Source organism: Halichoerus grypus, chromosome 6, assembly GCF_964656455.1.
Source record: "Halichoerus grypus chromosome 6, mHalGry1.hap1.1, whole genome shotgun sequence".
NCBI classification, from domain to species: domain Eukaryota; kingdom Metazoa; phylum Chordata; class Mammalia; order Carnivora; family Phocidae; genus Halichoerus; species Halichoerus grypus.
The window spans coordinates 26209890-26236348 of NC_135717.1; the positions used below are offsets into that span (position 1 = coordinate 26209890).

Genomic DNA, 26459 nt, shown 5'->3' on the forward strand with positions numbered 1-26459 from the left:
TTGCTGTTTCCCTCTCCTGGGATGCTCTTCCCCAAATATCCATAGGGCTCATGCCCTCTATTCAGCCTCAGCTTACTTTAGTACAGAGACCATACCTGACCCACCTTCTCAGAACCGGTGCACTCCGCCTATCACCTGTCTCCTTACCCCACTCTGTTTTTGTTTTCGCACTTATCACCTCCTGGCATAATATTCATCACCTATTTACTGTCTAATCTTCCCCTCCCCCGCCTCAAAATATAAGTGCCATGTGAATAGGGCATTTGTTTTGTTCATGGCAGTATCTCTAACTCCAGATCGGACACATGGTAGATATATTTGTTGAATGAATGAGTATTTGAGATAAGGAAACTGAAGTTCAGAGGTTTAAGTAACTTTCCCAAAGACACACACGCTAATTATCAACAGAGCTAGGATTCAAACCCAAGCAATTTAGCATCTAATATTAAGTCTTAAAAGTTTTGCTGCCTATGGGGGTAATTACTTAGGTAATTATGACTGTTTCCTACTGCCTCTCCCTGTGTCCTGTCTCCATTCAAGGTAGTCTTTCCACAACTAAAATTGGATCAGGCATAAAACCCATCTTGAAAGTAGTGTCCTTCAACTTCAATGGAAGGCCCTTCCTTCTTAGACCACTGCATAAGGCTCAGCAAAACTTGGCCTCCAGCAGTGGCATGATGTAGTAGAGCAAATACAGATTTTTGTCAGGCAGACCTGGTTCTGTTTTCAGCGCCCCCACTCACAGGTTAAGCATGAGCTAATTAGTAATATCATCCATCCATTCATCCATCCATCCATCCATCCATCCAACCATCCATCTTCCCATCCATCCACCCACACATCCATCTTCCCATCCATCCATCCATCCATCCATCCATCCATCCATCCATCCAATGAGCATTTATTGAATTCCTCTCTGAATCAAGGATGGTGCTAGGTCCTGGGGTGCAGTGGTGAAGACATCATCACAGTCCCTGCCTTTGGAGAATTTCCAGTCTCCTGGAGGAGACAGATGTACTCACACAGTCACACAAAGACACTTATTTACAAATATTATGTATTTATTTACAAATTGTGATGTGCTGTAAAGGACTTAGTGTGTGTGTGGGGAAATGTAACAAGGTACCGGTCATAGTGCCGTGGGGCAGGGGCGGTTTCCCTGAGGAAGTGACGTGTGAGTAGGAGCTAATAGGATAAATAGGTGTGGCAAGTTCATTCCAGGCAGAGGGAACAGCATATGCAAAGGCTCTGAGGAGGAGGAAACAGGGCCCATCTTCGTATCTGAAAGATCCTAAAAAATATGTGGTTGGAGGGCAGAGAGCTTGAGGAACTGCAGACACAGACAAGAATCTGACCACGCAGAGCTTTTAGGACCTGGGCATGGGGTTGGGCAACCCATCAACTTTATTTTCTCATCTGTAAAATGGGACTGATAATAGTACCTACCTCAGTATGTGTGAGCATCTACGGTCAGCTGAGTGACAGCTGGCTGCAGGCCAGCCTGGATGGTCTCAGCTGGGGCGATCGTCCCTGCTCCAATGGTCTTATCCTTCAGCAAGTCAGCTTGGGCTTGTTTACATGGCAGCAGCTGGGATCCAGAGAGCAGCCGAAGCTGGCAAGGCTTAGAACTGGCCAGCATTACTTCCACTGCATTCTGTTGGTCCGAGCAGATCCCACGGCCAGCCCAGATCCATGAGTGCGTGTGAAGCTCTTAACACAGTGCCTGGTGCACAGGAAGTGCTCTGTCAATGCTATTATTATTATTGTTGCTGTTGATGGTGTCATTATACATTTGCATAATGCTTTATGCTTTTCGGAATTTTATCCTATACATCATTATAGCCCACACTTTGGGAAGATAGTTGGGGCAAATAGTACTAGTCCCATCTGACAAATGTAGGTGAGTTTAGATAACTGGCCGAGGTCACACATTTAGCTGGTGGCTGCATCCAAACACTAGAACTCAGATGTCATGTAACCTAAAGCATATTTGCACATGCAGCTGCTGAAAGTGAACCCATTTGCAGATGATGGCATTGTCCTGAGCACCATCCTGGTAAATAGAATAATGAAGGTACAAATGATTTTGTCAGGGGCGCAGACTAGTGACCGTCTGCATGATTTAGGTAGGCAAAAAAAAGATTTTTTTTTTATTGGCTCCCAAGCTCACTGTGGTTACTGATGGTTCTCTTTTTTTTCTTTCTTGCCCAGAGAACCTCTCTTTGGACTCCAGTGGCTTTTCTTCTCCACCTGTGAATTTCCTTCAAGAATTGCCAAGCTATCGGTCCATTGCACGCAAGAGGACGACCATTCTTTCCCGAGACAAGCAAAGTGGCACTTTGCTGAAGCCGACAGACTCTTACAGCTCCCAGCTGGAGGGAGGAATCACCGAAAACCTCAATAGCCAATCGATTCGGAAGTATGCACTGAACATCTCTGAGAAGCGGAGGCTAAGGTTTGTTCGGTGGCCATCTAGAAGGCATCTGATGTATGTTTTGGGCAGAGGTGTGTTTTATGCATGGAATGCATTTCCTGAAGAGTTCACGTACTTAGAAATGTATTACTTAGGGTCAGCCAAGCTGCAGCAACAAAGTTACCCAAACATGTAGTAGCTCAATGTATTAGAAGTTTATTTCTTGTTCACATAAAAGTCCTGGGTTCAGATCAAAGGGGAACTTTGCAGTCATTCAGGGACCCAGGCTCCTTCCATCTTCTGGCTCTGCAACCCCCCCAGAACCTCATTGTTGTCTGCAGTCCCTCCCTGCTTCCCCTCCCCTCAGCCCCTGCCAACCTCTGATCTACTCTTTGTCTCTAGATTTGCCATTCTGGACATTTCAGGTAAATGGAATCATACAATATGTGACCTTTTATAACTGGCTTCTTTCACTTAGCATGATGTTTTCAAGGTTCATCCAAGTTATGGCATGTATCAGTACATGATAGTCATTCCTTTTTATGGTTGAATGATATTTCATTGTATGGATGGATATGTATGTTCTGTTTGTCCGTTCATCTGTTGGTGGACATTTGGGTTGTTTCCACCTTTTGGCTATTGTGAATAGTGCTGTAATGAACATTTATGTACAAGTTTTTGTTTGGGACCCTGTTTTCAGTTCTTTGGGGGTATCCACCTAGGAGTGGAATTGCCCAGTCATAATGGTTAATTCTGTGTTTAACGTGTTGAGGAATATCCAGACTGTTTTTCCTAGTGGCCACACCATTGTACATTTCCACCAACAGTGTATGAGGGCTCCAGGTCTTCCACATCCTCTCGGCTGGGGTTTTATTTGATGCTGAGGCTTGATGACACTTTCCTGATCATTGTCATGATTGTTTTTTAATGCAGGAACATTCAGGAGACCCAAATGAAGTATTTATCCGAGTGGGACCAGTGGAAGCGGTATAGCAGCAAGTCTTGGAAGAGGTTCATAGGGAAGGCTCGTGAGATGACCACCCACTTGGAGCTGTGGCGGGAGGACATTCGCAGCATAGAAGGTACCATTCCCCCCACTCTGCACATGCTTCTCTGGGGAAGACTTCTGTGCCTGGGGCAACGTACAGCTTCGTTTCCTCTAAGCTGTAGATGAAATTTAGCACTTCCTTCCACCATGAATGGGAGCAATGGCACCAGTTAGGATTAGCAGAACCTGTGTCTTCGTCCCCAGGAAAATCAGATATTTTCCTATTCCTTCCAGTTGTATTATCTTGGAATATCACTTGTGCTCATCACTACTTTGAAATTGCAGCAGGGAATCTGTAAGATCGGCCACTAGGTCTTGTTATTTAATGTCCTAATGAAGAAGCTCATGTATTACTCTAGCACAGATTTGGTTTTTAGTATTATAACCGTATGTCCATTTGTATTTGGTGCATTTATTTTTTTTATTTTTAAGATTTTATTTTTTAAGTAATCTCTACACCCAACATGGGGCTTGAACTTACAACCCTGAGATCAGGAGTCCCATGCTGAGCCAGCCAGGTGCCCCTGTATTTGGTGCATTTATTATTTTATTTTATTTTATTTATCATATATATGCAAAATATATGATTCCATTTATTTTTTCCAAATTTTTTATTTAAATTCTAGTTAGTTAACATATAATATTTGGTGCATTCATTTATTTATTTATTTATTAAAGATTTTATTTATTTATTTGACAGAGAGAGACAGCGAGAGAGGGAACACAAGCAGGGAGTGTGGGAGAGGGAGAAGCAGGCCTCCTGGCCGAGCAGGGAGCCCGATGCGGGGCTGGATCCCAGGACTCTGGGATCATGACCTGAGCCAAAGGCAGACGCCTAACAACTGAGCCCCCCAGGCGCCCCTATTTGGTGCATTTAAAATGTTATTCTGAGATGGGGTTCATTAGGCTTCACCAGACTGCCAAAGGTGCCCATGGCCCTGAAAATACTGAAGATCCCTACTTTTCCATATTGGTAAGAATTGGGTTGCAGTATGGTTAGTCAGCTCCGGCTGCTATAACAAAATACCATAGACAGGGTGGCCTCAACAACAGAAATTTCTTTTCTTTTCTTTTTTTTTAAGATTTTATTTATTTGAGAGAGAGAGAGATAGTGAGAGAGAACATGAGTGGGGGAAGGGGAGAGGGAGAGGAAGAAGCAAGACCCCCCCGCTGAGTGGGGATCTCCTCCCGCAATGTGGGGCTTGATTCCAGGACCCTGGGAACATGACCTGAACCGAAGGCAGACACTTAACTGACTGAGCCACTCAGGTGTCCCAAAATTTATTTTCTTATACTCTGGAGACTGGAAGTTCAAGACCAGGCTGCCTTCTCACTGTGTCTTTACATGACCTCAACTTTGTGCACTCTTGGGGAAAGAGGGAGAAAGAGAGAGAGAGAGGGCTCGAGTTCTGATGCCTCTTCTTGTAAGGCCACTAATCCCATCATGGGGACCCACTCTTACGACCTCATCTAAACCTAATCACCTCCCAAAGGCCCCACCTCAAAATACCATCACATTAGGGGTTAGTGCTTCAGCATGTGAATTTGGGGCGGGGGGTGGGGAGCGGAGGATACAATTCAGTCCATAGCGAGTATATAGAAACTGGAAGTTGTGCCAAAATATAAAATTAGGAAAAAACATTGGAACATTTGGATGACATAGCAGAGCTGGGGGGAAATACCTCTTAGGATGACATAGTTTCTATCATAAAGTAAAAACTATTTACAAACAACTCCTCAAATCTGCTAAAGTGGGGATTTTGTCAAGTTTGCAGGGAATGTGGCAGGGTGAATGGAAGAAATGCTGTCATTATTACTATTTTAAGACCTATAAAATACTCGGGCCACCTGGGTGGCTCAGCCAGTTAAGCGTCTGCCTTCGGCTCAGGTCATGATCTCAGGGTCCTGGAATCAAGTCCCGCATTGGCTCCCTGCTCAGCAGGGAGTCTGCTTCTCCCTCTCCCTCTGTCCCTCCCCGCCACTCATGCGCACACTCTCTCTCACTCAAATAAATAAATAAATAAAATCTTTATTAAAAAAAAACTATAAAATACTCTTGATAACTTATTCAACGAAATACCTTTTTAAATTGTTGTTTTATTGGGGGAATGTAAATGCAATCACAAGGGACTTCATAGGCTCACTTAAAACTTAACCATCTAGTTGTACTTTTTCTGAGATCTGAGCACAGCATCGTGTTTGGAGCCAAATAATAAAAGCTAACCCCGATTGAGCTTTTTTTTTTTTTTAAAGATTTTGTTTATTTATTTGACAGAGAGAGACACAGCGAGAGAGGGAACACAAGTAATGGGAGTGGGAGAGGGAGAAGCAGGCTCCCCACGGAGCAGAGAGCCCGATGTAGGGCTCGATCCCAGGACCCTGGGATCATGACCTGAGCTGAAGGCAGATGCTTAACGACTGAGCCACCCAGACGCCCCCCGATTGAGCTTTTACTGTGAGCGGGGCATTGTGTTAAACATTTTCCTCATATTGGCTTAGTTAATCCTCATAAGAACATTTCATATAGGTATCATTTGCATGGCTCAGAGAGGTTAAAATACTTTCCCCAAGTACCCTCAGCTAGGATGAAGCAGACCCAGGATTTGAAGGATTTGATCCAGGCCGTCAAGCTTCCAAGCCCAGGGGTTCAGCCACCATGCCCCAGCTTCCTTTCTCATTTAGTGGTGGCCTTTCTGGAGGTTTTGTTCAGAACGTGGCTTGTGAGAATTCAGGAATAGATTCATACATTTGGGCTCAGTTACAAAAGCACTGCTGCAATTCAGTGGGGAAAGGGTAGTCTTTTCAGTAAATGGTACTGAGTCAATTCGATATTCATATAAGGAAAGATGAATATTGAGTCCTGCCTCACACCATTGTCAAGTAGTTAATTCAAGGTCGAGTGTAGATTTAGAAAGGAGAACCCTAAAGCCAACAGTAGAAAAACAAAATATTTCTTCCTCCTTCCCCCACCAAGATCACTCCAACTTCAGCTTTCTGGTTGATTGGATCTACTGTGGATAACGCATGTGTAGGTCAATACTCTTGGTCACTGATGTCTGGATTTCTTTTTTCCAGGGAAATTTGGCACTGGGATTCAGTCCTATTTCTCCTTCTTGCGGTTTCTGGTGTTGCTGAATTTGGTGATATTTCTGATCATCTTTATGCTGGTTTTGCTCCCAGTCTTGCTCACTAAGTACAACATCACCAACAGCACTTTTGTGCTCCTTCCGTCCAAAGACACGGGTGAGTCTAAGGCCTGGTTTGCTGTGAGAATGTTCTTGTCACTCTGTACCTATCTACAGTGCTTCCTTCTCTGGAAATCTTTGTATTCTAAGTTGCGGGTGCTTGCATCAGGATGGGCTCAGTTATGCTGCAGAAACAAATGACCCGGTAACTCTTAGCACCTAATAACCACAAAAGGTTCTTTCTCACTCCTAGTACATGTCCATCACTGTTTGGTGGTGGCTTTGTCCCATATTGTCTTCACTCTGGAGCCCAGGCTGATGGAGCAGCCTCTCTCTGGACCACTGATGGTCACTACGTCCAAAAGAAAAAGAGCCAGTGCAAACATACTGGCTCCTAAAACTCCTGCCTGGAATGACACCTTTCATTTCTGCCACATCTCATTACCCACAGCAAGTCACTTGGCCCCTCCTGATTTCAGCAAGGCATTTGGGAGGAGCACTGTGGGCTAAGAAAGTGGATAATTTAGCACATATGATATCACCTACTCCAACTCCAGTAACTTTACTTTGAGACGTTTATCTCTGATAATGAGATAAACTGGCCTCCACCAGTCATGTGCCAGACATTATGGCAAGTGCCATAATTCTCAACAACATAGGTCCCATCTTTTGGGCATCCTGCGTTGTCAAACAGGGAGAGTTTCTGTCACTCTACAAACATTTATTGATTCCCTTCTAGGTACCAAGCTCTGTGCTAGGGGCCAGAAGTAGGCGAGCTGAGTCAGAGCCTGACTTATGTGAGAATTATAAAATGGCAGAACTGGAATTGGTCTTGGAGAAACTGGTTCAACTCCCTTCTTTAGCAAAGGAACATAGGAAACTAAGGCCCAGAGTAGGGGTGGTAGATTGGGTTATTTTTCTCGATTTGTCACTCCCCTGTAATTGTGACTTGTAGGGCCTCCCACTGTGGGCAGAGGATACTTTCTGCCCCATTGGTATTGCACTTCGCCGTGTGGCTGGTTTTGTCCAATGGAGTATTAGCTTGAAATGGCTTGTGTGATTGGCTTGCCCATGAGAAGAGCATCACCAGATAACCATTGCCTCAGCCCGGGTCCCAGAATGAAGTCATATGGTGCAGACCTGAGCCCAGCTGGAAGCGTGGGATCCACCCTAGCTCAGCCTAAATCAGCTCAATGAACTCAAATTGCAGCTCCATGAATGAGAAAATAAACGTTTGGTATGTTCAGTCACTGAGACTTTGTGGTTCTTTGTTACGCAGCAATAGCTCACTGATACAGGGAAAGTGAATTAGCTGTTCAAGGATAAGGTAGTGTCATTAAAATTGGTATTCAAATGATTTCTTGGTTATTTATGCCTATGTAAATATATAAGTTGTCTTAATGAAGCTGCGTCTTTATTTATACACATGTAGAGATCTTTTAAAATTGGTCGTACTTACAGTGGAATCACAGTTCTATCAATCACATCTTCCAAAACATGTGCAAACATGAACCCCAAACCACAAAATACCCATACAGACAGAAAATGTGCACTGTAAGTAGACGCACATACAAAATATATAGAAAAAGACATATATCAATAGATGTGTAGGGAGAATAGCGAGAGGAGAAAATGCTGCTGTACTTGCTCTATTGGGGTTTGCACTGCAAATAGAAAACCACAAATTCACAACGTCCATACATAATTAGATGTGACATCTCTAAATGTATATACATGTGCATGCCTATATACACAAATTACAATAGACAAGTTGTAGCGACTGTAAAACTTTTCCACTGATGTTCTTGTTTTTGTTTTTTACAGATGTCCAATGCACAGTATATCCAATAAGTAGCTCTGGACTCATTTACTTTTATAGTTATGTCATAGACTTGCTCTCTGGCACTGTAAGTATTTAACATAATTCCACATTTGGACCCTCGATAGGCTGAAAATAGGTTAATTTAAAGATCAGGCTCCTGAATGTCTGTGGTGAGAGCCAGGCACAAGAGTTGACACAAATACTAGTAAAAGGAACAGGATTTGCAGTGACCTCATCAGCAAGGATAATGTTCACCCACCCGCTGCTAGAACATATAGGAAACAGGCTTCAGCCACTGGCCATTCCTTAGTCCCTGCCCCCTTTGTACTGACTTGCAACAAAATACTGAGTTCCCCCAAAGAAAGAAGTTTCAGTGGAAATAAACCCAGAGAGAATTTATTTAATTTCTCAGACATTGTAAAACCTTACATGTCGGGGCCCCAGACCACCCGGCTGAAAGCCATGGCTCTTCCTCCCAGAAATCACACACAAAGACATGCATCATACAGATATGTGCTCATATGTGTGTGTGCACACCACATTTGTACACGTCCATATACATTCCCCGAAATCCAAAGTCTGTTGTTGTTTTTTTAAAGATTTTATTTATTTATTTGACAGAGAGAGACACAGCGAGAGCAGGAACACAAACGGGGAGTGGGAGAAGGAGAAGCAGGCTCCTCGCCGAGCAGGGAGCCTGATGCAGGACTCGATCCCAGGACCCTGGGATCATGACCTGAGCCGAAGGCAGACGCCTAACAACTGAGCCACCCAGGTGCCCCATGCTGTAGGAAGTTTAGCAGCATCCCTGGCCTCTGCCCTCTAGATGCCCATAGCAGCCATAGTTGTGACAATCAAAAATGTCTCCAGACATTGCCACATGTTTCCTGGGGGACAGAATTGCCCCTGGTTAAGAACCACTCCTTTGGGTGGGTGCCTGGCTGGGCTCGGTGGGTGGGGCATGTGACTCTTGATCTCAGGGTCGGGAGTTTGAGCCCATGTGGGGTATGGAGCCTATTTAAGAAAAAGAAAAAAAAAAAGAAGCACTCCTTTAGATGTTTAAAAAATACAAATATATTTTTAAAATCTTTTTTTTTTTTAGATTTTATTTATTTGACAGAGAGAGCATAAGCAGGGGGAGCGGCAGGCAGAGGGAGAGGGAGAAGCAGGCTTCCCGCCGAGGAGGGAGCCTGACGTGGGGCTCGATCCCAGGACCCTGGGATCATGACCTGAGCCGAAGGCAGATGCTTAACCACCAGGTGCCCCTAAAGAAATCTTTCTGAAAGTTGCTGGCCTTAAAATGCCATGTCATTGAGCTTTTGCTTTTCCAAACGTACAAAGCTTTGAATTTGTCCACTGCATTTGATTTTGAAAAAGTGGTTTTTACATCTCTGAGCTTATGTTTTCCTCAGAGCAATTGAGAGGGACTGCCAGGTGGGTATTAAAATGTCCACCATGCAAAAGAAGAAACGGAAGCTATATAAAACATACGAGTAGGAAAGAAATTCAGTGACTAACCCAAGGTCACTAGTGAAAGAAAAGTGGGATCAGATTCCCATAACTGCTGTTAGCCCCATTTCTGTAGATGACATCCCACAAGAGAAGTTTCTCTTTGTGGATCTCTACATACCATAACCTCCTTATAGGAAAAATTGTGGGACACTTAGATGCACTTGATCATAAATGTTCAGTAGACTATATGTGATGAAAGGAGAATAGCCAGAGAGATTAAACACTAGCTTGTCAGGGCACCTGGGTGGCTCATTCGGTTAAGGGTCTGCCTTTGGCTCAGGTTATGATCCCGGGGTCATGGAATCGAGTCCTGCATCAGGCTCCCTGCTCAGCGGGAAGCCTGCTTCTCTCTCTCCCTCTGCCCCTCCCACCTGCTCTCTCTCTCTCTCAAATGAATGAATCTTTTTTTTTAAAGATTTCTTTATTTGACAGAGAAAGAGACAGCGAGAGAGGGAACAGAAGCAGGGGGAGTGGGAGAGGGAGAAGCAGGCTTCCCGCGGAGCAGGGAGCCCGATGCGGGGCTTGATCCCAGGACCCTGGGATCATGACCCAAGCCGAAGGCAGACACTTAACGACTGAGCCACCCAGGCGCCTCTGAATGAATCTTTAAACACTGGCTTGTCTTTGCTGAAAACAGGTGGGCTCATGATCAAATCAGAAAGATTATTTTCCAGGCCCACTGGATCTTTGCCCTATAATATTTAATTATCTTGAGGGAGATATTGATGACAGCCCTGATACCAACCTGGGGCAATAAAAACTGGTTTCGTGTAGTTGGGCAAGTGTTTATGGCCAGTGTGCCCAGCCTTCAGGAGAATTAAAGGTGGAGTCTTCTGTTTCTACATTTTTCTTCTAATAAAAAATTTACTTTAATACTCAGTATAAGCATATATGGTTATCATAAAAAATACAGAATTTATAGAGTGAAAAGTGAAATTACCTTTCCCCAGAGGCCACCAAACCTTTAATGCTGGCTCATAGCCTTCTCCACCTTTCTCGTGTACTTTCTTCGTATGGTCTTGCTTCATATTTTGTATGGGTTTTTCATGGTCTAGCCAGTCCCCTGTTGCTTCCATATTCCCCCTTTATAAACAATGCTATACGGAACATCTGTGTACTACGTATACGATACATACTATTTCTGCTTTCTGTATGTACTGTCTTCCCACTCTCCTAGAATTTTCCCGCTATCCAAGGAGACATGTGAGGTATTCAATTATTCCCTCCCTAAGTAGTCAGGAACTTTTCTGTGCTATATTTTCACATGGGGCACCTTTGGGTTTTTTTGGTTCGGTTTGGTTTTGGTAACAGCTTTATTGAGATATAATTCACACAGCATACAATTCACCCATTTAAAGTATAGAATTCAGTGTTTTTTTACTGTATTCACAGGTAAGTTCTGTCATCGCTAGTCAATCTTAGAACAATTTCATCGCCTTAAAAAGAAATGCTGTACCTTTTCCATAACCCCTACCAATCCTAACTGGTGCTAAGCAACCATTAATCTACTTTCTGTCTACAAAATGCTTATTCCTGACATTTCATATACACGGCATCCTATAATACATGGTCTTTTGTCTCTGGCTTCTTTCCCTTAGCATGTTTTGTTTTTTTTTAATATTTTATTTATTTGAGAGTGAGAGCGACAGTGGCAAGCAGAGGGAGAAGCAGGCTCCCCGCTGAGCAGGGAGCCCGACATGGGACTCGATCCCAGGACCCTGGGATCATGACCTGAGCCGAAGGCAGACGCTTAACTGACTGAGCCACCCAGGTGCCCCGACTTAGCATGTTTTTAAGGTTCATCCATGTTGTGGCATCTTACCAGTCTTTCATTCCTTGTTCTGGTCAAATAAGATTTCATTGTGCAGATATATTACATTTTGTTTATCCATTCACGGTGGACATTTGGGTGGTTTACACATTTTGGCTATTATGAATAATGCTGCTATGGACATTCATGTGTGAGTTTTTGTTGGGGACAGATCTTTTTAATTCTTCGGGGTATATACCTAGGAGTGGAATCCCTAGGTCAAATGGTGACCCTGTGTGTAACTTTTTGAGGAATTGCCCAACTTTTCCAAAGCGGCTGCATCGTTTTACATTCTCACCTGCAATGTATGAGGGTTCTGATGTCTCCACATTCTTGTCAATACTTGGTATTTACCCCGACTTTTTGATTATAGCCACTCTAGTTTGTGTGAAGTGGGATCTCTTTGTGGTTTTGATTTGCATTTCTCTAATGAGTAACATGGTGTTGAGCATCTATCTTTTCATATGCTTATTGACCATTGTGTATCTTCTTTTTTTTTTTAAGATTTTATTTATTTTTTTATTGAGAGAGAAAGTGAGCGCATAAGCAGGGAGGGGGGCAAAGGGAGAGGGAGAGAGAGAATCTCAGATTCTGTGCTGAGCGCGGAGCCCAACGTAGGGGCTCGATCTCACCACCCTGAGATCATGACCTGAGCTGAAATCGAGAGTCTGATGCTTAACCCCTAGATCTTTAATTTCTTAAACAATGTTTTCTAGTCTTAAGAATGTAAGATTTACACTTCATATGTTAAATCTATTCCTAAGTATGTTACCCTTTCTGCTGTTGTTGCACACAGAATTGTTTTCTTAATTTCATTTTTGGATCACACACCTCTGTATTTTTTTTTTTTTTTTAAGATTTTATTTATTTGACAGAGAGAGACACAGCAAGAGAGGGAACACAAGCAGGGGGAGTGGGAGAGGGAGAAGCAGGCTTCCCGCTGAGCAGGGAGTCCGATGCGGGGCTCGATCCCAGGACCCTGGGATCATGACCTGAGCCGAAGGCAGATGCTTAACGACTGAGCCACCCAGGCGCCCCCACACTTCTGTATTTTTAATGCTCAGGTTTTATCCATGCTTTGTTCCCCAGACACTAGCTGAGCACTCCTTATGACACTGGAATGTGGGTTCCTTGAGGCAGAGACTGGTCTTCTGGTTCCCTGCAGTGAACGTAACCAGTCTGACCTCATGCCTTTGGCTTTGTTTCAGGGTTTCTTGGAGGAGACCTGCCTCTTTTATGGACATTACACCATTGATGGAGTAAAATTTCCGAACTTCACCTATGATCTGCCCCTGGCTTATTTGTTAAGCACAATTGCCTACCTGGCCCTGAGCCTTCTTTGGATAGTGAAAAGGTAAAATTTATCAGATCATCGCATTCTTTTTGAATTACCCTTGCTGGCTGGGGTTTATTGGTGGTCTGTGGACTCTGGGAGCCATTGCCCAAATGATGAGCAGAGTCCAGAGTCCCATAACAGGTATATGGGAAGAAAAGTTTGTGAGTACGTTGTAGGCCAAGGAGACCTGGAAGTAACGGAGGCAAGATTTGGGAGCTGGAACCACAGCCAAATCATTATTACACACATTTGTCAGGGCTGTAATGTGACCTCTTTGATCTGGTGTGGTTGCTAATCAGGTCTCTATTGGGTTGTAAGTGGCAGAAACCCAACTCTGACTAACTAGAGTAAAGGGGAATTGAGAGAACCAAGGAAGGGAGGAAACTCCAAATTACAGGAAGGATAAGGATATGGGTATGTCTTCCAAACCACCAAAAGCAAGGGCTCCTTCATCCCTGGTGATTCTCCTGGTGGCAGCTTCCTTATGTAGACTCCCAAGGTCACAGGTTCAGAAATCCTTTTGAAGAGACGTGTTGGCTCTTCATTCAGGTTCCCAACTCTGACCCTTCAACTACAGCCAGTAGGTCAAGATCATACGAGAACCTCGTATTTTCCATGGTAGACAGGCGGTTCAGTGGGAGATGCCAATTCCCAAGAAATGAATAGCAAGGAGTATTAATTAAATTTTAAATTTTTTATTTAAATTTTAATCGCTTCTCGGCCTTTTGGCTAAGATCAAGTGTAAAATTTTTATTTAAATTTAGTTAGTTAAATGAATTAAAATTACAAAGTGTGCAACAGCATGGCATCTGACCTGAACAGGTGCTCACTAAATATTTGGTTATTTTACTATTTAAGTCATTTATTCATTTATCCATCAGCTGGATCGTGGTCATATTACAGTCCAGGCATTCCAGATAAACGTGGCAAGAAAGCCTGTGTACCTGCCCTCAAGGAATTTAAAATGTAGTCAGGATAAGGGGCTATAGGCAGTAAACACATAATGACTGCAGATTAGATTCAATGCTGTGAAGAAAATAGACTAACCTGAAGTGAGGGGTCACAACTTTAGAAGGGGTGGTGAGGAATCTTTGGAAGGGATATTTGACCTGACGCCTGAATGATGGGAAAGAAGCATCCATGAGAAGAGGCAGGGGAAGAATTGACTGAGGAATGGGTAGAGCGGACCTGTAAGTACAACCTGAGGCCAGAGAAGTTTGTGAGTTTATAGAACGGGGAAAAAAGCCATGGTCATCCCAGCAGCATGGCCGTATGGGAGGAAATATGGCGTAGTGCAGGCTCTCTAGGCTGTGCTAAAGAGTTTGGATTTTATTCCAGCTATGAGAAAAGCCCTTGGATAGATGAAAGGAAATGATTTTCCACCATGAGCTGCCTGGTTAGCTGCCACGCATATGTAGCATGGTCCAGACTTGTCCCTGTCAAAACGAGTGGAAAATGCAGCCATGTATAATTTTTTTATATTGTCAACAAAGCCAATCCACGGGCCTGTATTTTGTTGTTCTTCTAAGAAGGGTCATCGTGTTTTGGGGCCAGGTCAGTGGAAGGGTTCAAAATCAACCTGATCCGGAGCGAGGAGCACTTCCAGAGTTACTGCAACAAGATCTTTGCCGGCTGGGACTTCTGCATCACCAACCGCGGCATGGCGGACCTGAAGCACAGCAGCCTGCGGTACGAGCTCCGAGTGAGTGCTGCTGGGTTTTCTCTTGGCGGGTTCCTTGCCAGCCAAGTCGTGCCTTGGAAAGCCGGGGGGCTGCAGCTTGCAGAGGAGCTGGGTGTGGCCAGGTCTCTAGTGCTTAGCAAGTTTCCCGTGTCGTCTTCAAGAACTTTCCACAGAGGGGGCGCCTGGGTGGCTCAGTCGGTTAAACGTCTGCCTTCGGCTCAGGTCATGATCCCAGCGTCCTGGGATCGAGCCCCGCATCGGGCTCCCTGCTCAGCGGGAAGCCTGCTTCTCCCTCTCCCACTCCCCCTGCTTGTGTTCCCTCTCTCGCTGTGTCTCTCTCTGTCAAATAAATAAATAAAATCTTAAAAAAAAGAAAGAACTTTCCACGGAGAGCTGCCTCCTGGGGTTGATCACCTTCACCGAAGCATGGAGTTGGTGGACTGGGGATGGGTGGGAGGTGGGCACACGAGGGTGGGTGGAAGGGAATGGTGTCTTCCCTCCTTCCCCCCCACCTTATACTGTTATTTTTCCACCTGATGAGAACCTGTCATGCATCACTTATACCAGGAGAAACTAGAACTAGGAGGGGATACTATGATGATAAGGTGGAGTGGAGAGAATAGGAAAAAGTACAAGAGAATTTCCAGATTCATAAGGGGAGAAAGAGGAACAAACAGTAGATTGAACAAACCCACCCAAAAAAGGAGGAGACGATCATAACAAAAGCATAATAAAGTGAGATGGAAGGGCTCAAACCAAATGTATTCTTTGTCTAAAGGAATGACACATACTACATCTAAGTAATGCCATGGATAGGTTATGCTTCTGTTTTCACAGTTATTGTGAAGTCTAACTGCAGTTTTTTTTTTTTTAAAGATTTTATTTACTTGAAAGACAGAGCATGGGTGAGGGGGAGCAGCCAAGGGAGAAGGAAAAGCAGACTCCCTGCTGAGCAGGGAGCCCAATGCAGGGCTTGATCCCAGGACCCTGGGATCATGACCTGAGCTGAAGGCAGACTCTTAACTGACTGAGCCACTCAGGCGTCCCTAACTGCAGTCTTAGGAGGTTCTATCTTGACTTAGACCCTTAGTAGACATGAAAGCTAGTTGGGCTTGGTCTGGGAAGATATCTACACGGAGATCATTTTTTTTATTTAAGGAAGGTCTTAAAGATGGATGGATGGGGTATGAGGATGAATCACAGGTTCCACCCCTGAATATCCCTTCACCCCATGCTCACAGATGAGTTTTCTTTGGCCCTCAGGCAGATCTGGAGGAAGAAAGAATACGGCAGAAGATAGCAGAAAGAACATCAGAAGAGACGATACGGATTTACTCTCTGAGACTGTTTTTGAACTGTATTGTTCTGGCCGTTTTAGCCGCGTGCTTTTATGCAATCTACAGAGCGACAATATTCTCACAAGAGCACATGAAAAAAGTAAGTACTCTGTGAAAGCCAGCTTAACTTTTACTCTGGCTGGACATTAGGTATGCCAAGTGCATTACAAGCCTCCGACATAGAGACCGTCATCATTTCTGTTTTATACATAAGGATATCAGTTTGACTGCTATGACAGAGAACTGAAAATCAGAGGTGACCAATTTCTATCTTTTTTTAAAGATTTTATTTATTTATTTATTTATTTGAGAGAGAGAGAGATAGCAAGAGAGAGAGAGCATGAGCAGGGGGGAGAGGGAGAAGCAGGCTCCCTGCTGAGCAGGGAGCCCGATGCGGGGCTCAATCCCAGGACCCTGGGATCACGACCTGAGCCGAAGGCAGACCCTTAACCAACTGAGCCAACCAGGAGCCCCCAATTTCTACTTTTAATAAAAATACAGGAGCATCCAAAAAGAGTGTTTGGAATTCCTCCTAGAATCCATAATATTCAAATTCAGGTTTACCTACCTAGATTTAATCCTCAACTCCACTACTTACTAGCTGGGGCTCCAGTTTACCTAAAATAGCAGTGGTTTTAAAAATGTACATTGGTCTGGTGGCTTTGATTCATGAAATCTATCATTGGGGGGGGGGGGGGATCCAGGTTCCTTCCGTCTTGTGACTCTGCCATCCTTAGGGTACGCCTTCTCCTATATGGTACAAGATAGTTCAGCGTGTCCACATTCTAACCAATGGGAAGGAGGTGAAGGGGATGGGAAGGTATACCCTTTTCTTCAAGGACAAGACCTTTTAAGTGCTTGCACTTAAAACATCTTCTCACATCCCTTTAGCCAGAATTTAGTCAGATAGCTGTACCTCACTATAAGGGAGGCCAGGAAATAATAGTTTTATCCCAGATAGCCGTATATGTGGCCAAATAGTTTATTACTCTGAAAGGAGAGAATGGCTAGTCCAAATCAATAACTACTATGGCCTTGAAAATACTTTAAATTGCCCACAGATACAGACTACATGGATTTTTTTTTTATTTTTTTTTTTATTTTTTTTTTTATTTTATTTTTTATTTTTTTATTTTTTTTAAAGATTTTATTTATTTATTTGAGACAGAGAGAATGAGAGAGAGAGAGCACATGAGAGGGGGGAGGGTCAGAGGGAGAAGCAGGCTCCCTGCCAAGCAGGGAGCCCGATGCGGGACTCGATCCAGGGTCTCCAGGATCATGACCTGAGCCGAAGGCAGTCGCTTAACCAACTGAGCCACCCAGGCGCCCTGGATTTTTTTTTTTTAAACTTGACCTTAATTAATCCACTAGAGCTAATTTTTCTTTCTGTGGTACTAGAGCATGATACCTCTATTTGAACATCCAAGGAAGGAAATGGCTTATGTTTATTTTTATTTTTATTTTATTTATTTTTTTTTTTTTTAAAGATTTTATTTATTCATTTGAGACACAGAGATACAGAGAGAGAGGAGAGCATGAGCAGTGGGAGAGGCAGAAGGAGAGGGAGAAGCAGACTCCCTGCTGAGCCAGGAGCCCGATGTGGGACTTGATCCCAGGACCCTGGGATCATGACCTGAGCTGAAGGCAGACGCTTAACCATCTGAGCCACCCAGGCGCCCTGTTTATTTTTATTTTTTAAATTTTTTTAGAGAGAGAGTGAGGGACAGAGAGAGAGGGAGAGAGAGAATCCCAAGCAGGCTCCATGCTCAGCACGTAGCCAGACATGGGGCTCGATCTCATGACCCTGAGATCATGACTTAAGCCAAAATCAAGAGTCAGATAAGCGACTGAGCCACCCAGGCGCCCCAGAAATGGCTTGTGTTTAGAGGCCATGTTGAATGACATATATGTTTTGTGTTGTTTGTTTATCTAAATATGTATAGTTGAGTTTTTTTTCCAGCTTTATTGAGATATAATTGACATATAACATATAAGGTGTACAGTATAATGACTTGACATATGTATAGTTAAGTTCTTTCAAGGTCAATTCATTTGTGATGTAACTTCCCTTTGATATCTTCATAGGAAATTGACAAGATGGTTTTTGGAGAGAACCTTTTGATATTGTACCTGCCTTCTATTGTGATTACGCTGGCCAATTTTATCACCCCAATGATCTTTGCCAAGATCATCCACTATGAGGATTATTCCCCAGGCTTTGAGATCCGGCTGACAATACTTAGGTAATGCCTAGACATGCCAAGCAGGTCACCACTTGCCCACTTTCCTGCCCATGGCAGACATTGCTAATCAATTGTGGCACCTTTTCCTGTTGAGCCAAGAATCCTCGACAACCTTCAGACAGCCCACATGAATGAATCAGAGTTTGCTTATGCAGTGAAATCTCTTTGACTTAAGCATGTACTCAGTGGTATTAATATTTTTGGTTCATGTATTAGCACGTCCACAGCTGAGGGCATAAGGTGCGGCCCTGGGATTGCTCGGAAGATGTTAGAAATGACAAGTGTATACCAGCAAGGGAATGAGGAAATGAGAGAGTGAAGGGAAGGCTGTTGATAAAGGGTTTCTTCTTGGGGCTGTTGGCAGCTGGGGCTCGGCCCTACCGGACAACTGGGTATTTGGGTGGGATATATCTTAGTGGGTTCCCACCCACCAAGGTGTCCATCCTGTACTTCATAAAAGTAACTGGCTCCCAGAGGCATCAATTCCCCCTGCTCCCACCTCGCTACCCCTGTGCATGGGCCTTGGGAGGAGAGGAGAGGAGAGTTACAAGCACTTACGCCAGGAGCCTGGGGCATCTGCCGGGATAATGAGTGCCAAGAAAGTGGGGCCAGGTCACTGACTTGTGTGTGTTACAGCTGACTGCTTATAATTTGTTGTAATATCTCTTCTCATTCTAAATAAATACTCAGTTTCTTAAAAAAGAAAGAAAGAGAAAAGAGAAAGAAAGAAAGGACAGCTGTAAAGCAGGGTCTGGGGAGTGAACACAAGTAAGTTGAAGAGGACCAGGTGGGGACTGTGTGATATAGAGCGTTTCATGCCTCAGATGGTATTTGCACTTTTTTTTAAACTTTTTATTTTGGAAAATTTCAAACAGAAACGAAAGGTGTAATAAACCTCCATATGCCCATCACTTAGTTTTGATCATTACCAACAGTTTGCTAATCTTGTTTCATCTGTCCCCCCAACACACTTTTGCTGGATTATTTTAAGCAAATCTTTTTTTTTTTTTTTTTTTAAGATTTTATTTATTTATTTGACAGAGAGAGACACAGCAAGAGAGGGAACACAAGCAGGGGGAGTGGGAGAGGGAGAAGCAGGCTTCCCGCTGAGCAGGGAGCCCGATGTGGGGCTCGATCCCAGGACCCTGGGATCATGATCTGAGCCGAAGGCAGACGCTCAACGACTGAGCCACCCAGGTGCCCCTGAAAGATTTTATTTTTAAGTGATCTCTACACCCAATGTGGGACTAGAACTCACAACCTTGAGATCAAGGGTCACATACTCCCCTGACTGTACCGCTCAGGTTAGACATTTAAAAAAATATTTGGGGCCGCCCAGGCGCCCCTAGACATTTTTAAGTGTACAATTCTGTGGCATTAAGTACATTCCCAGTGCTGTGCCACCAGCGCTGCTGTCCATTTCTAGAACATTCTTAGAATCCCAAAGAGAAACTCTCTAATTATTTGTGGGTTTGCTTTGGAGCTTTTCTGCTCTCTAGCCTCAGTTCCAAGGAGCCGGCCTGCCCTGAGGCCCCCTCTTCCCACCCCCTCTCCTCACTCTTCCCCCCCGCAGGTGTGTCTTCATGCGGCTGGCTACCATCTGCGTGCTGGTGTTCACCCTGGGTTCCAAGATTACATCCTGTGATAACTACTCCTGTGAGCTCTGTGGCTACAACCAGAAACTCTACCCGGTGAGCCTGCAGGGATGGGGGCATCTTGCAGGGGGAGGTCATTGTGGGGTGACAGGCTCAACATCAAGAGAACGGCCCTCAAAGCTATGGGTTTGAATCCCAGTTGATGCGCTTTCCTGCTGTGTAGCCGAGTCACACAGCAGACCCTTCTGTAGGCTTGGAAACCAGAGTCTGTGCTGGAGCTCCACGGAGCGTCCGCTGATGGCCTCCGGAGACAGCAGGATCTGCGGGTGGACGGGGCATTGGAAGGAGTGTGAGAACCTGGCTTTCTCTGCCCCAAGTTGCGCCTCATTTTCTCTCGATCTCTTTGGTTTCAGTGCTGGGAGACCCAAGTTGGGCAGGAAATGTACAAGCTGATGATCTTTGACCTCATCATCATCTTGGCTGTGACGCTTTTTGTGGATTTTCCCAGAAAGTAAGTGTGAGGGATACCCCTCTGATTTCCGCCTACCCCTCCCAGTCCCTTCCATATCCCCAGTGGAGGCTTCCATCACAGCTGCTCTTCATAAAGTGCTGACACACATCACTGACAACCATCCAGTGACTTTGAGCTGGCTCTGGGCCATTGACCCCATAGTCCATTAGGTGCCCCCTTGAAAGACAGCATGAACCAAAATGGTGCTGCTTTCCATGAAGTTTCCATGGAGATGGCTTCTGACCATTAGCACAGCTACTATCAAGGGGAGACCTTCCAGGTTCACACCCCAACACTGCCACTTGCTGGTCATGTGACCTTGGGCAATAAGCTCTGTGCCTGTTTTCCCACCTGTGAAATGGGGATGGTAGCCGTAGCCACTTCACAGCACAGTTTGAGGATGACGTGAGAAAATGCAGATAAAAGTACTGAGCACTCAACAAAATATTATCTGTCGCTATCATGATTATCATTACCACATTGTCATTGCATTATTATTATTGGCATTTCCTTGAGCCTTAGGTGAAACTGTTTACTTAACCACGTTTTTACCCAGCTGTACAAATTATCCAGGCATATCAGTAGTCCAGTAAGCCCTTAAAAATAAACTTTAAAAAAGAAACTATCCTTTTATTTTTATTTATCTATTTATTTTTAAAATTTTATTTATTTTATTTATTTATTTATTTTAAAGATTTTATTTATTTATTTGAGAGAGAGAGAGTGAGAGAGATAGAGTGCATGAGAAGGGGTAAGGTCAGAGGGAGAGGCAGACTCCCCACTGAGGAGGGAGCCTGATGCGGGACTCGATCCTGAGACTCCAGGATCATGACCTGAGCCGAAGGCAGTCGCTTAACCAACTGAGCCATCCAGGTGCCCCCAAAATTTATTTATTTTAGAGAGAGAGCGTGTGAGCACACAAGCAGGGGAGGGGCAGAGGTAGAGGAAGAGAATCTCAAGCAGACTTCCCACTGAGCTCAGAGCTGAATGTGGGGCTTGATCTCAGGACCCTGAGATCATGACCTGGGCAGAAACGGAGAGTCAGACACTTTACTGACTGTGCCACCCAGGCAACTCTGTTTTTATTTATTTATTTATTTTTTATTTTTTTTTAGAGAGAGAGAACGAGAGAGTGGGGGGTGGGGGTTAGGGGAGGGGCAGAGGGAGAGAGAGAATCTTAAGCAGGCTCTGCACCCAGCACAGAGCCTGACATGGGGCTCAATCTCACAACCCTGAGATCATGATCTGAGCCAAAATCAAGAGTCAGATGCTTAACTGACTGGTGCCTCGAAATTCTCCTTTTAAAAACCTATACAAATATGACATGAGTGTGTACTTATTAAAAAACGTTAAATATTTAGAATACAGAAATAAAAACAGAGGCCTAGAGAATAGTGAGACTTCTCTTTTGTTACCGTCCCCCTAGCTCCCCATTCCCACCTCATTTTTCAGAGGTGGCCATTGTTAACACTTTGGGGTAGATCCGGCAGTCCTTACAAATAAAAACACATTTACAGAACCACCTATGCAAATAAACACACAGTCTTGCTAGGAGTGTTCTTTTTCTCCCTATAAATAGGATCACAGTACATCCACATTGGTCTGCAGCTTGCTTGCCTTTTCTTCCCCCCTTCCTTGGACACACAAAATATCATGAACAACTTTCCATATCAGGACACATGTATTTTCCTCATTTATTTTAAGGACTGTATGATATAAGTCCATGCCCTATAATTTGTCATTGTAGCCCCTACTGATGGGCATTTAGGTTGTCTCCAGTGTTTTTGCTAATATGAGACAATCTACAGTGAGCAGCTGTGTGTGTTAATCTCAAGCCCCTGGTCCTAGGGTTTCTGCAAGAAGCGTGTAGGATTCCAGGAAGTGGTATGCTAGGCAGTAGGGTTCTCATAAGCCATTTTCTGTGTGAATGCACATTACTTTTTGGGCTTAGTGGCAAGCAAGAGCACAGAGACTGTCTGTGTCATTCATTGTCACCACAACCTGGTGAAGTAGGTTGTTATAATTCCCCCACATTCCAGATGAGGAAAACAAACGTCGTCTAACCTTATTTGGCTGCTAAGCTGTAGATCTGAGATTCAGACTCTGGTCTTAATGATTCCAGAGTTCACTGCTTTCTGCATCTTCTAGACATGTGACTAACCAGTTTCCAGGAGAAATGTGTGTGGCAACAGCCCTGATTTGGTGGACGTGGTTCTGTGGCCTTGGCAGGCACTGGCAGTCCAGGTGAGAAATTGTCCCCTTTGTTTCCAGGCTCCTGGTGACCTACTGTTCCTCTTGGAAGCTGATTCAGTGCTGGGGACAGCAGGAATTTGCCATTCCTGATAACGTTCTGGGGATCGTCTATGGGCAAACCATTTGCTGGATTGGAGCGTTTTTCTCACCTCTTCTCCCTGCAATTGCAACCTTGAAATTCATTATCATCTTTTATGTGAAAGAGGTAAGGAGAGCGGGGGTAGGGGGCTGATATTCTGGACCATTCTTGACCTCACAAGGCATTGGGCAGGTCATGTGTCTGCAGCCCACACACATCCCACGAATCAAAATTACATCCTTTGGGACACCTGGGTGGTTCAGTCGGTTAAGCGTCTGCCTTCGGCTCAGGTCATGTCCCAGGGTCCTGGGATCAAGTCCTGCATCAGACTCCTTGCTCAGCGGGGAGCCTGTTTCTCCCTCTGCCGCTGCTCCCCCTGCTTATGCTCTCTCTCTCTGACAAATACAGAACCTTTAAAAAAAATTACATCCCTTATTTGGTGTATATTTTTATTCTGGAAAAAAGACTTTGAATGGATTTCCACATCTTTATAATTTTGAGAGTTTTGTCAAGACTTTTTTTTTGCTCCTGTGATTGAAATGTTTCTGTAAGTCACTGTCCAAGAGGGGAGCCGCAGTTGAGCCATCACTTGGCGGTGGCACATTTTGGTGATGTTTCACAAGACGTCTGTTAATTGAAGTTCGGTTACTTTTCCGTTTGGATGTTGGAGCCAATGTATTTATTTTCAGGTCTCAAAAGTATTTGTGTAGCTCTTCCAGTGGCTCACAGTCCCTGAGCACTGTGCCTGAACTAAGTGCTTATTGGGTAGAGTGGGCCTGTGGATGACTAACTGATCTGGGCTTATTAACTGAGCTGCTTTGTTTTTATTATTATTATTATAGAGGCAATATATGCTCACTATTAAACTGTATACAGGGGCGCCTGGGTGGCACAGTCGGTTGAGGGTCTGACTCTTGGTTTTGGCTCAGGTTGTGACCTCAGGGTCACGATATCGAGCCCCACACCCGGCTCCGCGTTCAGTGCAGAGCCTACTTGAGATTCTCTCTCCCTCTGCCCCTCCCCACCGCCCACGTGCTCTCTCGCTCTCTCTCAAAATAAATAAGTAAATCTTTTTTAGAAAACTATAAACTCTATACAGATATGCATATAGTAACTTCCATCCCTTCTTCTGGAGGTACTCTCTGTTAACAGGGCCCACGCTTACTAATTACCTATTATGCCAAGCCCTGAGGATTTAGAAATGGAAGTAATAATAATAATAAAAGTATTAATAATAATGACAGTAATGACGGTTGTAAGAATACCACGTGCCTCCACTCTGCTGAACACTTTACACAGGTTATCATGGAATGCTCACACACATCTTTTGAAGTAGGTACTGATGTTAACCGTATTTTGTGAATCAGGAAGCTGAAGTTCAGAGAGGTTAAGTAAGTGGCCCAAGGTCACAGAGCTTATAAGTGACTCCAGATTTACTTCACTCCAGGACCTAAGCTATTTAATCCTTCGGTAAGCAGGGCCTTGGATTGGGCCATACTTCCGACCCAGATGTTTTTCGGCCTTTGAAGAATGTTCTGGTGCTTTCATGTGGAAACTTGAGTTGGTCGAAGGCACCAAAGGAGAGATGGATGTGAGAAAACCTAGAAGAAATTTTTCCTTTTCCAGAAAATATTGGTCACCCAGTGCCTTCCTGGTATGTAGTCTAGCAAAGATATGTGGGGGTAACGGAATAGGTCATGGGCACTGGGCTGAGTTCTGACACCACAGGCCTGACCAGCCAGCCACCCCCAAACAGGACACCAGGGGGCCCTAGCACTCATTGCTGTTCACCTCACAAGATTTTCCAGCTACTGCGGCAGTCAGAACAGCCTGAGGCCCCCTCCCAGTAATGTAGTTTTTAAAAATATTAAGGAGAAATTGTATGCCTGTTACTAGACCCCTCACCCCCTTTCCACTTGATATTTCCACAAGTCTTTTTTGCCTCGATAGAAATATTTGTTTTTATTTTTTATTTTTATATTTTTAAAGATTTTATTTATTTGAGAGAGAGAGAGAGAGCAGGAGGAGGGGCAGAGGGAGAAGCAGACTCCCTGCTGAGCAGGGAACCCGACACGGGGCTCAGTCCCAGGACCCCAAGATCACAGCCTGAGCTGAAGGCAGATGCTTCACTGACTGAGCCATCCAGGTGCCCCAGAAATACTTGGTTTTAGTACAGAGGAAAAATAAATATGCTTATAAAAAATTCAAACAAAATCTCTCTTAACTCATTCCTTGTTAGCATAGATCCACTTAATACATATTTAAACTCCTATAAAGAATACTTTAAAAAAAAAAAAAAAAAAAAAAAGAATACTTTTTAAAAAACATAAATGAGATCATAGGGCATATTTCACAGTGCCATGTGGGACGTAGCGCTCTCTCACTCTCTCTAAGGGCTCCCGGGTATTGCGCTGTGCAGATGCACTTGAACCTTCGCGCAGCCCCTGTTGATTGCTATTTAGGTTGCTTCCAGTTATTCCCAGATACCAGCACCTGCAGCAGTAAACGTCCATATCTATGTATTTTGGCCCCTGTATTCTATTTTCTCATCGGGATGAATTTCCCCAGGGTTGGGGCCTGGATTAATCATGTTTCATTTTGATCTAGATTGCTGACTACCCTCTGGAAAAGTCATACCAGTTTACATTCCCACTGGAATGCATAAATGTGCTCGTTGATCTTCAAGGGAGCTAGACTCTTACTTTTTTCTCATTCTTTCTCTCCCTTTAGATGAGTCTTCTTTATACCTGCAGACCCTCCCCAAGGCAGTTCAGAGCATCCAATTCTAATTTCTTCTTCCTGTTGGTGTTGTTGATTGGGCTGTGTTTGGCCATAATACCTCTGACAATCAGCATGGCACGGTAAATATGACTTTGTTTTCTAGAACATTTGCTTGCTTCTTGGCATGTCCCTCTTTTCTATTCAAGGGTCCCTTGCATTCTTTATTGGCTTTCCTCATGGGGTTCCACCTGCAGAAGCCAGTAAGTCACTCCTGGTTTGGCCAGGCCCACCTTTGTTTTAGAATCTCTCTCTGGATGCTGGAATGTCCTGGCCCATTTCCGGAAGTTGGGCTTGCACTGTTGCCATTGTTTTAAGAGAGTGCCAGTGGGTCTGTCCTGCCCTACTCCTTTTTCCTCGGACTTCTCTTCTAGTCTCCTTTGTTTCTGATTACAAAAATAATACATGCTCACTGTAGAAGACTTGGAGTATCTTCAGTGTGACAAGCACTGTGCTAGGTGCTAGGAGTATAGAGATGATTCAGACATGGCACAAGGAATGTAGAGTCTAGTGTGGAATTTGGTAAGAGCAGAAATGCTTAAGACTAAGGATCAGAAATTGAGGGTTCAAACCCCAGTGACCCTACTCCCTAGGACTATAACCATTTCTATCAAAGGGAGGCAAACATTTTCTGTAAAGGGCAAGCCTAAATATTTAGGCTTTGTGGGCCATATGGTGTGAGTGGCAACTGTTTAACTCTCTTGTGTCATTATGAAAGCAGCCATAGACAATATACAAACTAATGGGCATGACTGTGTTCCAATAAAACTTTATTTATAAAAAACAGATGGTGGGCCAGATTTGGCCCATGGGCTATAATTTACCAATCTCTCTGACTTATATTCTCATGGAATTC

The 26459-nt window shown here is 44.2% G+C and overlaps 1 protein-coding gene and 1 pseudogene across 1 annotated transcript in view; both read left to right on the forward strand.

Annotated features, from left to right (window-relative positions):
- TMC7 (transmembrane channel like 7) overlaps positions 1-26459 on the forward strand; it is a 49077-nt gene that overhangs the window by 12617 nt on the left and 10001 nt on the right. The window contains exons 2-13 of the mRNA XM_036098964.2: positions 2212-2455; positions 3347-3495; positions 6537-6704; positions 8471-8553; positions 12999-13144; positions 14681-14828; positions 16071-16244; positions 18230-18387; positions 19961-20078; positions 20396-20493; positions 22765-22951; positions 25556-25686. Of these exons, the coding sequence (XP_035954857.1) occupies positions 2212-2455; positions 3347-3495; positions 6537-6704; positions 8471-8553; positions 12999-13144; positions 14681-14828; positions 16071-16244; positions 18230-18387; positions 19961-20078; positions 20396-20493; positions 22765-22951; positions 25556-25686 (1804 nt within the window). The remainder of the gene's footprint in view (positions 1-2211; positions 2456-3346; positions 3496-6536; positions 6705-8470; positions 8554-12998; positions 13145-14680; positions 14829-16070; positions 16245-18229; positions 18388-19960; positions 20079-20395; positions 20494-22764; positions 22952-25555; positions 25687-26459) is intronic.
- On the forward strand, positions 13836-13961 carry LOC118540003 (U2 spliceosomal RNA; annotated as a pseudogene).